Source organism: Vicugna pacos, chromosome 17 (genome assembly GCF_048564905.1).
Source record: "Vicugna pacos chromosome 17, VicPac4, whole genome shotgun sequence".
Classification (NCBI taxonomy): Eukaryota; Metazoa; Chordata; class Mammalia; order Artiodactyla; family Camelidae; genus Vicugna; species Vicugna pacos.
Window position 1 is genome coordinate 20,268,934 of NC_133003.1, and position 14,166 is coordinate 20,283,099.

A 14,166-nucleotide genomic window follows, 5' to 3' on the forward strand; every position below is an offset into this window, starting at 1 on the left:
CAGGGACAGATGTTATTAGCGATGTCAGGTGAAGCCTTGTTTTTAGGACTCTCATATTCTTCTAATCCCTTTGGCCTCTATCCCACAGGGCCTCTAGGCTCCGCTTTTACTTCTCTCTAGCCTCAGAGTGAGCAAACGGAAATCTCTTACTAAAAGGGATTTAATCAAAGAAAGAACACGTTCCCATTTAGATAGTCAAGTTTTACCCTGTAACTCAGGCCACATTTTGTATTTGTGGATTGGATGGGGGAGGTGGGGAGGTTGGCTAGATCAGAGAGAGGATTGTAAACCAAGAGCCTGTGAATGGAATTCATAGTATCTGTGAACCCCCAAAACTTGTTGGCAAATCTTTGTGTTTATGCATAGTTGAATACTTGTAGGGAGATTTTTTTTTATGGCTTTTATCGTATTATCAAAGGACCTGCAGTAGGTTAAGAACCGCTGATGTAGGGGAAAGTGTTTTTAGGTACCATTTAGCTCAGCAACTCTTTCTTTTTTCTTTTTAATTGTTTTTAATTTTAAAAATTGTTTTTATTTTATTGAGTTATGGTCAGTTTACAATGTTGTGTCCATTTCCAACATAGAGCACAATGTTTCAGTCATAAATGAATATACATATATTCATTTTCACATTCTTTTTCACCATGAGCTACCACAAGATCTTGTATATATTTCCCTGTGCTATACAGTATAAACTTGTTTATCTGTTCTGTGTATACCTGTCAGTATCTGCAGATTTTGAACTCTCAGTCTGTCCCTTCCCACCCTCCTCCCCTGTGACAACCACAAGTTTGTATCCTATGTCTATGAGTCTGTTTCTGTTTTATATTTAAGTTAATTTGTCGCCTTTTTTTTTTTTTTTAAGATTCCACATATGAGTGATCTCATGGTATTTTTATTTCTCTTTCTGGCTTACTTCACTTAGAATGACATTCTCCAGGGACATCCAGGTTGCTGCAAATGGCATATTGTCGTTTTTATGGGTGAATAGTATTCCATTGTATAAATATACCACATCTTCTTTATGCAGTTATCTGTTGATGGACATTTAGGCTGTTTCCATGAGTTGGCTATTGTAAATAGTGCTGCTATGAACAGTGGGGTGCAGGTGTCTTTTTGAATTAGGGTTCCTTCTGGATATATGCCCAGGAGTGGGATTACTGGGTCATATAGTAAGTCTAGTTTTAGTCTTTTGAGGAATCTCCATACTGTTTTCCACAATGGCTGCACCAAACTACGTTCCCACTAGCAGTGTTGGAGGGTTCCCTTTTCTCCACAGCCTCTCCAGCATTTATCATGACTCAGCAACTCTTAAAACATTTGTTTTCCAGATTTCAGACACAACAGAAAAGTTGAAAGAATAACACAGTGCTCACCCAAATTCTCTTTTCCTAATTTTGATAGTTATATTGCACCATTGTGTTTTCTCTCTCTCTGTCTATATATATATACACACACTTGTACATACACATGCATACATATGAGTGTGTATACATCCCATGAACCTTTGCAAGTAAATTGTACACATCTTGGCACATCCTAAGAGGATATTCTCTTATATAACCACAATATTATCATCATACCAAAGGAAATCCACAAAAATTTTCTAGTGTGATTTATATTTAAATTTTACTTATTGTCCCCAGTACATTTTTTTAAACATTTTTTATTGATTTATAATCCTTTTATAATGTTGTGTCAAATTCCAGTGTAGAGCACAATTTTTCAGTTATACATGAACATGTATATATTCATTGTCACATTTTTTTTCTCTGTGAGCTACCATAAGATCTTGTATATATTTCCCTGTGCTATACAGTATAATCTTGTTTATCTATTCTACAATTTTGAAATCCCAGTCTGTCTCTTCCCACTCTCTGCCCCCTTGGCAACCACAAGTTTCTTTTCTATGTCTGAATCTATTTCTGTTTTGTATTTATGCTTTTTTTTTTTTAGATTCCACCCATTACCTTTCTTATAATTTTTTTTTCCCTCAAACTCGGCTCCAGTCAGGGTCCCAATATGGTTTTGGTTGTTCTTGTTTTTTTCATCTCTTTTAATCCAGAATAGTCTTCTCCCTACCAGCCCCCTTAGTGATACTGGTTTTTCAAAGAGACTGAGTTAATTGTTGGGTAAAATGTCCCATCTTCTCAGTTTTTCTGAGTGTCTCCTTCAGTATTGATTGAATTTATTCATCCATCCTCTGCATTTCCTGTAAAGGCAACCATTTGCTGAGTATCCAACACACCTAATCAGGTCCCTGCTGTTCCTGATACACTTACTGTTTGCAGTGGGAGTGGTCACTGGTATGACCCTGCTGTGAGGCACTCGGTCTGGTGGAGGCATGTTCAGAATGTGGATTGGGCAGCAGCTGACATTCAAGGAAGTGACGTTTCAGCTGAGACTTGAGAAGACAGGGAGAACATATGGATAAGCATTGAGACCTGAGAGCAGTAATTCTAAAGTACTGTTGGCTGAGTGTCCCTGGGAGCTGAAGGCTGTTGGGAACATGTTGTGAAGGGCCATGAACTCTGTGCTGGGGAGATTAGATTTGGTCCTGGAGGTTTAGGGGAGCCACTGTTGCATAGCTTTTTCAGATTACTATTTTTGTTTTTAAATTACAAGTCATTTCCCATATTGTCAGTATCCTGAGAAGAGCAGGTTTTAGTTTATTTTTTCCCCAAGGGGTTGTGTGTTTCAGAAAGATTTAAAGTTAGAGGTGACATCAGAGTTGTATTAGAAAGACAAATCTGGTCACTAGGTAAGGGGTGGATTTGAAGGGGTGGAATGTCCAGGTGAGGTGGTCAGGTGGATAGGGAACTTTCAGAAGGTAAAACCAACAGAAGAGGGTTTAGGGTCGTAGGTTTGGAACCGTGGCCAGATGGTGCTGAAATAAATTCATCAGTAGCATCCGTTTTGTCCCCCCTCTCTCTTTACCTGCCAGGCAGGTAGGAGTTGGCACACAGCCTAGCCATGTGTCCTAGGTCCTAGGAAAGGTGGGTGGGCCGTAGACATGGTGTAAGTGTGCTACTGAACAGAGCAGGCCACCTGTTCTCAGCCTGTACAGCCGCCTTCCTTCGCCATCTCACAAACTTTGGATAGGGCCTTCAGGGACCTTGTGAGTTGGGCATTGGTGCCTTTAGTGTTTGTGGAAGGAGTGGATCTGGCCCCCCTATATTGCTAACCCAGACACCAGGCAGCAGGTACTGCCACAGGAGTAGTTGCTGCGGCCTTAGTCTGTTGATCTTTTAGGCCAACAAGGGATCCTTTGATCCAGGCCATGCTTCCAGGCTGGTGAGTATGCTCGCTGTCCAAGATAGTCAGCTCCCAAGGTAGTGAGTGCTGTCGTGCGCAAGCATGCCAGTCCCCTCTCTGAGGTGGGCACTGACCTTCCCTCCTCCTGTTCTCCCGTCTGGGTCATTGCCATTACACATCCACAGACCTTTCCTCACCTGTGAGGACGCTGTGGGTCACTTGTTTCTGTGGTACCCTTTCCCAGCTGGGAGGGTGGGCCAGTGAAGAAGGCCTCACACTCCCCCTCTTCTTTGGTGTCTCTTCCTTCATCTGCTCTTGGGTCAGGGTTATGGTTGTGACCCCCAGAACAGAGCAGGGCCCAGTGCTTCAGGGAGGGTTGAATTTGTGGCCCACTTTGGGATGCTCAGTAGGATCCCCTTTCAGTTAGTTAAGTTCCCCGGCTTCCTGAGCTGGCAGTCAGTCAGGTTGTCCAGTCTTATTTTCCACTTTGCTCAAAGGAGGAGGTTCTCTGGTCATAATCTTGGCACTGCCCCATTATTGAGGTCGAGTTCCTGGTGGTCCAGGAGATGGGCTTGTGGTTGTGGGTCTGGACTCAATCGTGAGCCCTGACTGGTGATTGCCAAGGACTCAGGGCAGGGGTGGGAGCAGGGGAGTCTTCTCTATCCCTGGTTTACCATCTTCTCTCTCTCCCTAGTTTGTCCTGAAGAATTATGGTGAGAATCCAGAAGCCTACAATGAGGAACTGAAGAAGCTGGAGTTGCTCAGACAGGTAGGAGGATAGTATTGATTTGCAGGCATAAGCAGAATAGGTTTGATAGGGAAGTAAAGAAACCACCTGGAACCTGTGTTCTCATTTTAATTTAGTGCTCCTCCATAAAATTAGCAAAATTAATGACAGAAAAAAATGAAAATACTAAAATAAAAAGCAAAAAGAAAAACCCTTTTCATAATTTTTTGTATATATATTTTAAAATTGTATTTATGTATACTACATAAAACCATAGTAGGATCATACAACACCTATACTGCTTCTGTAGCCTGCCTTTTTCACTTAGCATTGTGGATTTGTTTCTGTATCAATGAGCATACAACAGTATTTTTAATGGCCCACAATCATTATATTGCACTATAATTTAATCAGTCTCATCTTGGAGATCATTAAGGTATTTCATTTTGTCACCATTTAAAATATTATCCAAGTCTGTGCATCCTTGCACGTCGATAGGATTGTTTCTGTAGGAATTAGTGGGTGAACAAGATGCTTGTTTTGGTTTACACCCCCAGCAGGGTAAGCGCCAGCTTCTGCTGTTACTTTCAGTTCTGTTAGTCTGATAGGTGGAAAGTGTGGTTAATTTTAATTTTTGGTTATTTGGCTAAATAGTTAAGTTTTCACAGTAGTTGTTAATGTGTTTAAGTATCTTCTTTTAGGGGACTGTCTGTTAATGTCCTTTGTCCATTTTTTTATCAGGGTGTTACACCTTTTTTCTCACTAATTTGTAAGACTCAGTCATACATTAATGACTCACATGATTTGTCCTTTGTCTCACATGATTTAAGTATTTTTCTCAAACAATTGTTTTTGTTTATTGTATTTTTAATGCAAACTTTCAGATTTTTCATATATATATTTCAGTGTTTATAAATCAGATCCATCTCATCTTTCCTTTTATTGTATCTGCCTTTTTATATGCAGTTAAGAAACTTTGTCACCCAAATAAGGTGTGAGCAGTTCTCCCTCTGGTATTTACATGGTTCTGGTTGTTGCTTAAATCTTTATATCATATTTATTTAAGTGCATGATATGTAAGGGAAGGCTCATACTTTTTCTCTATATGTTTTTCTATTGTTTCAGAACACTCTTGTGCTGAATTCTTTCGTGTATTTTAGATCTGTTCAGAATGTCCTGTTCTCTGCCATCACCCATCTTCTTCTGCCAGGCCCACAATATTTGAAGTATTGTATCTATTATATATTTTACTATATGATAAGACTAATTCCTGAAAATCACTTTTTTTTTTCCAACTTTTCCATAGTTATTCTCACATGAATATTTCTCAAAAGGGCTTAGAATCTTTTTGTCAAGTTACGCAAAATTATGTTGGGAATTTGGTGAGCTCATAAAATTTATATATTGGTTAGATAGAGTTAACATCTTTATGAGGTTGCTTTCTTCTGCATTTCTACAGTCCCCCCGCCCAGGCTTCTCAGTATAGTTTTCCTTTTTTTTTTTTTTTTATTGAAATACAGTCAGTTATGTGTCCATTTCTGGTGTACAGCCCAATGTCCCGGTCATGCATATACATACATATATTTCTTTTCCTTTTTTTTCATCTTTCTCAATTTTTTCATTTATTACCGGATATTGAACATGATTCCTTGCGCTATACAGAGGAAACTTTTTTTTTCCCCCCTTTTTTTTTTTAATTGATTTATAGTCAGTTTACAATGCTGTGTCACCTCCTGGTGTACAGCACAATTCCTCAGCCACACACAAACATACACATATTCATTCTCCCATTCTATTTCACCATCAGCTACTACAAGATACTGAAAACATTACCCTGTGCTATATAGTATGAACCTGTCTATCTATTTTATGTATGCTAGTCAGTATATTCAAGTCTCGAACTCCCAGTGTATGCCTTCCCACCTCCCTCCCCTCTGGCAACCACAAGTCTGTATTTTGAGTCTATTTCTGTTTTATATATAAGTTCATTTGTCTTTTTAGATTCTAGCTATGAGGGATATTGTATGCAATTTTTCTTTCTCTTTCTGGCTTACTTCACTTAGAATGACATTCACCAGGGCCATCCATGTTGCTGCAAATGGCATTATTTATTCTTTTTTATGGCTGAGTAGTATTCCATTGTATATCTATACCACAACTTCTTTTTTTCTTTTTTTAAATTTTATTTTATTGAGTTATAATTAGCTTACAATATTGTGTCAATTTCCAGTGTAGAGCACAATTTTCAGTTATACATGAACATAGATATATTCATTGTCACATTCTTTTTCACCATGAGCTACTACAAGATCTTGTATATATTTCCCTGTGCTATACAGTATAATCTTGTTTACCTATTCTACATATACCTGTCAGTATCTACAAATTTTGAACTCCCAGTGCATCCCTTCCCACCCCCCTTCCCCAGGCAACCACAAGTTTGTATTCCATGTCTATGAATCTGTTTTTGTTTTGTATTTATGTTCATTTGTCTTTTTCTTTTTCTTTTTTTTTTAGATTCCACATATGAATGACCTCATATAGTATTTTTCTTTCTCTTTCTGGCTTACTTCACTTAGAATGACATTCTCCAGGGACATCAGGTTGCTGCAAATGAAGTTATTTTATTCTTTTTTGTGACTAAGCAGTATTCCATTGTGTGTGTGTGTGTGTGTGTGTGTGTGTGTACACATATACCATACATACATACCAGAACTTCTTTATTCAGTCATCTGTTGATGGGCATCGAGGTTGTTTCCATATCTTGGCTATTGTAAATAGTGCTGCTATGAACATTGGGGTGCAGGTGTGTTTTTGAATCAAGGTTCCTTCTGGACATATGCCCAGGAGTGGAATTGCTGGATCATATGGTAAGTGAATTTTTAGTTTTTTGAGTTCATGGATTTTTGAATGATGGCCATTGAGTGGTGTGAAGTGATATCAGATTGTTGTTTTAATTTAGTTTCTCTGATAATTAGTGATATTGAGCATTTTTTCATGTGCCTCTTGGCCGTTTGTATGTCTTCACTGGAGAATTGCTTGTTTAGGTCCTCTGCCCATTTTTTGGATTGGGTTGTTTGGGGTGGTGGTGGTGGTGGTGGTTGTTGTTAAGTTGTATGAGCTGTTTATAGGTTCTGGAAATGAAGCCTTTGTCAGTCTCATCATTTGCAGGTATTTTGTGACATTCCTTATGTTGTTGTTTTGCTTATGGTTTCCTTTGCTGTGCAAAAAGCTCATAAGTTTCATTAGGTCCCATTGGTTAATTTTTGCCTTTATTTCTGTTGCCTCATTGCCTGGGTAGAGTGCTCTAGGAGAGCATTGCTACGATTTATGTCAGAGAATGTTTTGCCTATGTTTTCTTCTAGGAGATTTATCATGTCTTGCCTTCTATTTAAGTCTTTAAGCCATATTGAATTTATTTTTGTGTATGGAGTGAGGGTGTGTTCCCCGTTCATTGATTTACATGCTGTGATCCAGTTTTCCCAACACCACTTGTTGAAGAGACTGTCTTTTCTCCATTGTATATTGTTGCCTCCTTTGATTAAGTGACCATAGGTCTGTGGATTTAATTTTGGGCTCTCTGTTCTATTCCATTGGTCCATATGTCTGTTTTTATGCCAGTACCCTGCTGTTTCGATCACTCTATTTGTGTAGTATTGTCTGAAGTCTGGGAAGGTTATTCCTCTAGCTTCGTTCTTTTTCTTCAGTATTGCTTTGGCAATTCTGAGTCTTTTGTGATTCCATATAAATTTTAGGATTGTTTGTTCTGGTTCTGTGAAAAATGTTCTGGTAATTTGATAGGGATCGCATTAAATCTGTAGATTGCCTTGGGCACTGTGGCCATTTTAACGGTAATTTGATTCTTCCAGTGCAAGAGCATGGGATATCTTTCCATTTCTTTACGTCATCTTTGATTTCCTTAATCAGTGTTTTGTAGTTCTCCATGTGTAAGTCTTTCACCTCGGTCAGATTTCTTCCTAAGTATTTTATTGTTTGGGATGCAATTTTAAAAGGGATTGTTTCTGTATTTTCTTTCCCTGCTAATTCAGTTAGTGTAAAGAAAATGCAACTGATTTTTGTATGTTAATCTTGTATCCTGCTACCTTGCCAAACTCTTTTATCAGCTCTAGTAGTTTTTGTGTGGAGCTTCTAGGGTTTTCTGTATACAGTATCATGTCATCTGCATATAGTGACAGTTTTACCTCATTTTCCAATTTGGATCCCTTTTATTTCTTTTTCTTTTTTCTTTTTTACATTGAAGTACAGTCAATTACAATGTGTCAGTTTCTGGTGTACAGCACAATGTCCCAGTCATGCATATACATACATATATTTGTTTTCCTGTTTTTTTTTTCATTCAAGGTTATTACCATATGTTGAACATGATTCCCTGTGCTATCCAGAAGAAACTTTTTTTAATCTGTTTTTATATATATTGTCTAACATTTGTAAATCTCAAACTCCCAGATTTATCCCTTCTCACCACCTTTCCCTACTAACCATAAGATTGTTTACTATGTCTGCAAGTCTGCTCCTGTTTGGTAGATGAGTTCATAGTGTCCTTTTTTTTCCTTTTTCTTTTTTCTTCTTCTTTTTCTTTTTTTTTTTTAATACTCCACGTATGAGTGATATACTATGTGGTATTTTTCTCTTTCTGGTTTCCTTCACTTAGAATGACGATCTCTAGGGCCATCCATGCTGCTGCAAATGGCATTGTTTCATTCTTTTTTAAGACTTGAGTACTGTTCCATTGTATAAATACACCACAATGTCTTTATCCAGGCATCTGTCCATGGACGTTGAGATTGCTTCCATATCTTGGCTATTGTATATTTTGCTGCTATGAACATTGAGGTGTATGTATCTTTTGGAATTTAGAGTTCCCTCCAGTTATGTATCCAGAAGTGGGATTGCTGGATCATATGGTAAGTCTATTTTGAGTTTCTTGAAGAATCTCCATACTGTTTTCCATAATGGCTGCAACCAAACTACATGCTCACCAACAGTGTAGGAGGGTTCCCTCTTCTCCACACTCTCTCCTGCATTTATTGTTTGTAGACTCTTTAGTCATGGCCATTCTGACTTGTTTCAGGTGGTAACGCATTGTAATTTTGATTTGCCTTTCTCCAACAATTATCGAGCATCTTTTCTCTCTTGATGGCCATGTGTTTGTCCTCTTCAGGGAGATGTCTGTTTAGGTCTTCTGCCCATTTTTTGATTGGGTTACTTTGTTTTTTTGTATTAAGGTGTATGAGCTCTTTGTATATTTTTAAAATTATTTCCTTGTTGCTCACATCATGTGCAAATATTTTCTCTCATTTTGTAGATTGTCTTTTCGTTTTGTTGATAGTGTCCTTAGCTTGCAGAAGCTTTTAAGTTTTATTAGATCCCATTTGTTTACTTTTGCTTTTATTTGTATTTTTCCAGAAGCTGGTCCAAAAAACATACTGCTTTGATTTATGTCCAAGAGTGTTTTGCCTGTGTTTTTTTCCTAGGAGTTTTATAGTATCTGGTCTTACATTTAAGTCTTTAATCCATTTTTAGTTCATTTTTGTATCGGGTGTTATACTGAATTCTTTCTTAATCTCAAGTACTATTCTAGGCACTGTAGATTCAGCAGCAAACACCCACAAAGTTCCTGTGGAGTTCTGTGGGATTTTAAATAAGACTCCTTGATCAGAAGGGCAGTGGTGTCACACCAGTGGCATTAAGCTGAGTCTCCAGTGACACGGAAGAGGTCTGGGGAGCCAAATCCTGAAAATAGGATGCGTGACTTCGTGTGGGATGCAGAGATTGTGTTGCTGGAGTAGTGGTTCTGTTTGGCAGTGTATTGAGTGAGGCCTTCATTCTTCCATTTCCACGTGTCTCAGCCTCCTGAGGCGGTTATGGTCCTGCCCCAATCATCTGTACGATGGTTTTTCATAGAGACACTGTTACCGGAGTAACAGGTTTGCAAATCTGATCTAGGAGATACAATGTAGACTTAGTTCTCAAGCAAGAACCTGTTCTGCTGCCTACAGCGTTGTAAAAGAGTTGGAAACAGCGTTGTAAAAGAGTTGGAAACAGTTTTATCAAGGTCAAGTGCCAGTTTGCTTTTTTCACCTTTGAAAACTTTGCCCAAGAGTTTGAGCAGTAGAAGGCTCCGATTAATGGAGCAGCATATGAGTCCATCGCAGATCCTCTGAATGGATATATTATTCATATATTTCTGGGTTTGGTTGAAGTTACCAGTTCCTAATGGTACTAACTCCTGAATAACTGACATAGAAAATGTCGATAGCTTAATTGAAAACGTATCCAAAACTAACAGGTCAGTTATGTACTAAAAACAGTCACCGATACTACTGATTTATTGCAGGGATGGCTGCGTTGGTGTACAGTCAGTGATAGACAACAAAATACTAACAGCTATTGATTTCTACAGCATATATTTACATCACTTGGACCCAAGCTCAGCCAACAAGTGCAGAGACTTCAGGCCCTCAGACTTCTAATGAAAACACAAGAGGAAACATGTTGCTTACAACAGTGCAGAAAATAAATACATTAAAAATGTGTTACATATTTGTAATTCATTAGAAGCCTTATTACAGGGAACTTACCTGACTTTGTAGAAATATTAAAAAAATTTTTTTTCATTGTGATGAAATACAGATAAAAAATTTGCCATCCTAACCATTTTTAAGTGTACAGTTCAGTAGTGTTAAGTATATTTACATTGTTGTGGAACCAATCTCCAGAATCTTTCATCTTGCAAAACTGAAACTCTATACCCATGAAACAATAAACCCCCATTTTCCTTTCCCCCCAGACCCTGGCAACCACCATTCTATGTTCTGTCTCTCTGAATTTGGCTACTTTAATTCATATAAGTGGACTCATACAGTATTTATCTTTCTCTGACTGGCTTATTTCACTCAGCATAATGTCCTCAAGGTTCATTCATGTTTTAGGACATGTCCGAACTTCCTTCTTTTTTTTTCAGGCTGAATAATACCCCATTGTATGTATGCACTCATTTTGTTTATCCATGGATACTTGGGTTGCCTTCACCTTTTGCCTGTTGTTAATAATGTCACTATGGTGTACATTTAATTAAGCCTGTGGGTGTACAGATACCTCTTTAAGATCCAGCTTTTGATTCTTTTAAGTATATGCCCAGAAATGGAATTGCTGGCTCACATGGCAGTTTAATTTTTTTTAATAGACTTTATTCTTTTAGAGCGATTTTAGGTTCACAACAGAATTGAGCAGAAAATACAGAGTTCGCACGTGGCCCTCGCCACCCACACATACGTATTCCCCTACCCTCAACATCCCTCAGTAGTGTGACATATTTGGTACAGTCGATGAACCAACATGGGCACATTATTATCAGCCAAAGCCCATAGTTTGCATTAGGGTTCACTCTTCATATTGTACAGTCTGTGCGTTTTGACAAATGCATGATGACATGTAGCCATCACTATAGTATCATACAGAGTAATTTCATCACCCTAGAAATCCCTTGTGCTCCATCTATTCATTCCTCCCTCCTTCCCTTTTCCCCAACTCCTGGAAACCATGATCTTTTTATTGTTTCTGTAGCTGTGCCTTTTTCAGAATGTCATTTGGTTGGAATCGTAGTTTGTAGCCTTTTCAGACTGGCTTCTTTCATTCGGTAATGTGTCTTTTAAGTTTCTTCTATGTCTTTCATGGCTTGATAGATCTTTTTTTTTTTACTGCACATATATTTTTTAGTTTACATATATGTACTGTTCATTTTTTCTAAGAATGTTTAGAGCTTTTAGCTTTTTAAACTAACATAGTTATCAAAAGACTAAAGCCAACCACAAAATAAGAATTAACTTACAGATACATACACCCTGCTATTAACAGCAACATTATTTATAATTGCAAAGATACGGACGCATCCTAAGTGCACATCAATAGTTGAATAGATAATGGAGATGCAGCATATACATATATGTAATGGAATATAACTCACCCATGAAAAAGAAGGATATTTTGCCATTTGTAGCCCTTCATTCACTTTTATTTTTTTCACTTCAAAACCCAGAATTTTATAACTGGCAGAGACATTTCCATTACATCAAAAACAACACTTAACCAAGGAAGTTACCTATACTCTGAAAACTGAAATGACACAAAGAAATGGAAAAATTTCTTGTGCTCTTGGATTGGAAGAATCAACACTATCAAAATGGCCACACTACCCAAATCAATCCACAGATCAGTGCAGCCCCTGTCAAAATACTCGCGACATTCCTCACAGAACCAGAACAAACAATTCCAGAATTTATAAGGAACCACAAAAGACCCCAAACAGCCAAAGCAATCTTTTGTAGGTCTCTCTTTCTTTTTTTTTCTCTTTCTTTTTTTTTTTTTTTTTTCCTGGTTTGATGACTAGAGAGGGTCCTTTAACATTTGTTGTAAAGCTGGTTTGGTCATGCTGAAATCTTTTAGCTTTTGTTTATCTGTGAAGCTTTTGATTTCTCCATCAAGTCTGAACGAGAGCCTTGCTGGATAGAATATTCTTGGTTGTAAGTTACCCCCTTGCATCACTTTAAATATATCATGCCACTCCCTTCTGGCCTATACTGGCCTATAGAGTTTCTGCTGAAAAATCAGCTGATAACCTTATGGGAGTTCCCTTGTATGTTATTCGTTGCTTTTCTCTTGCTAATTTTAGTATTTTCTCCTTATCCTTAATTGTCATCAATTTGATGACTGTGTACCTCAGTGTGTTTCTCTTTGGGTTAATTCTCTGTGGTACTCTCTGCACTTCTAGGACTTGGGTGACTTTTTCCTTTCCCAAGTTGGGAAAGTTTTCGCTGATTATCTCTCCCAAAATTTTCTCAGGTCTTTTCTCTCTCTCTTTCTGGGACCCCTGTAATGTGAATATTAGAGCGCTTCATTATTACCCCAGAATTCTCTTAAACTATCCTCATTCCTTTTTATTCTTTTTTCTGTTTTCTGTTCTGAAGTAGTGATTTCCACTGATATGTCTTCTAGCTCACTGATCATTCTTCTGCCTCATTTAATACATTCTTTGTTCCTTCTAGTGTATTGTTCATTTCAGTGATTTTATTCTTCAACTCTGGGTATTCTTTATATTTTCCAATTCTTTACTAAAAACTTGACTATGTGCATCTATACTCATCTTGAATTCTCTTAACATCTTGGCCATCATTACTTTAAACTCTTTCTCATATAAATTACCTATCTCCTCATCACTTATATCATCTTCTGGGATTTTATCTTGTGCTTTGGCCTGGGAGATACTCCTTTGCCGCCTATCTTTCTGTGTGTTTGTGGATTCCTTCCACAGGCTTTGAGATTATTTTTTTATTTCTAGTATCTGCCCCTGGTGGATGAGGCTGAACTGGAGGCTTATGCAGGTTTCCAGGCAGCAGGAGCCATTGCTTGCCCACTGCTAGGTGAAGCTTGGTCCTCAACCTCTAGTGGGTATGGCTGTGTCTAGAGGCCTTTGTGGCTTTGGAAGTCTGAGATGGGTGTGGCTGTGTTTCCACCCTGTACATGTTGTTTGGCCTGAGGCTTCCCTACAGGCTGTTGGGTGGGGCTAGGTCTTCCGTGCTAATGATCCAATCAAGATATGAGCCTCCAGGAAAGCTCATGTAGATGGACACTCCCAGAATGTCCGCCACCAGCTTTTATGACCCCTGAGTGAGCTGCACCTGTCCCCTATGTCCCCAGGAGACCCTCCAAATCCAGCAGGCAGGTCTGGCCCAGGTTCCTGTGAAATAAATCACTGCCACTGCCCTTGGAGTTGGTGCATATGAGTTTCCGTGTACGCTTCTCAAGCAAATGGAATCTCCGTTTTCCCCAGTCCTGTGAGGCTCCCAGAGCCAAGCCCCCCCTAATCTTCAAAACCAGATGTCCTGAGGTCTCTCTTCCCAATGTTGGGACCCAAGCTGGGGAGCCTCATGTGGGGCTTAGAGCTCTCACTCCTGTGGGAGGGCTTCTGTGACTTAACAAATCTTTAGCTTGTGGGTCGCCCACCCAGGGGATATGGGGCCCAATTATATCACGAGCTCGCCCTCCTACCGTCCTGCTGTGGTTCCCTTGTTATGTTTCGAGTTGCAGAAGATCTCTTTTGCTAGGTTCCAGTCTTTTTTTCGATAGTTATTTAGCATTCAGTTGTGGTTTTGTTGTAGTCGTGA

General features: G+C 38.7%; 1 protein-coding gene across 2 annotated transcripts in view; it reads left to right on the top strand.

Moving 5' to 3' along the window:
- The window catches only part of PTPN23 (protein tyrosine phosphatase non-receptor type 23), a 35,276-nt gene that overhangs the window by 6,268 nt on the left and 14,842 nt on the right, over positions 1–14,166 (top strand). For both annotated transcript variants that reach the window (XM_031686653.2, XM_072941171.1), the window contains exon 2: positions 3,950–4,024. In XM_031686653.2, the coding sequence (XP_031542513.2) occupies positions 3,950–4,024 (75 nt within the window). The remainder of the gene's footprint in view (positions 1–3,949; positions 4,025–14,166) is intronic.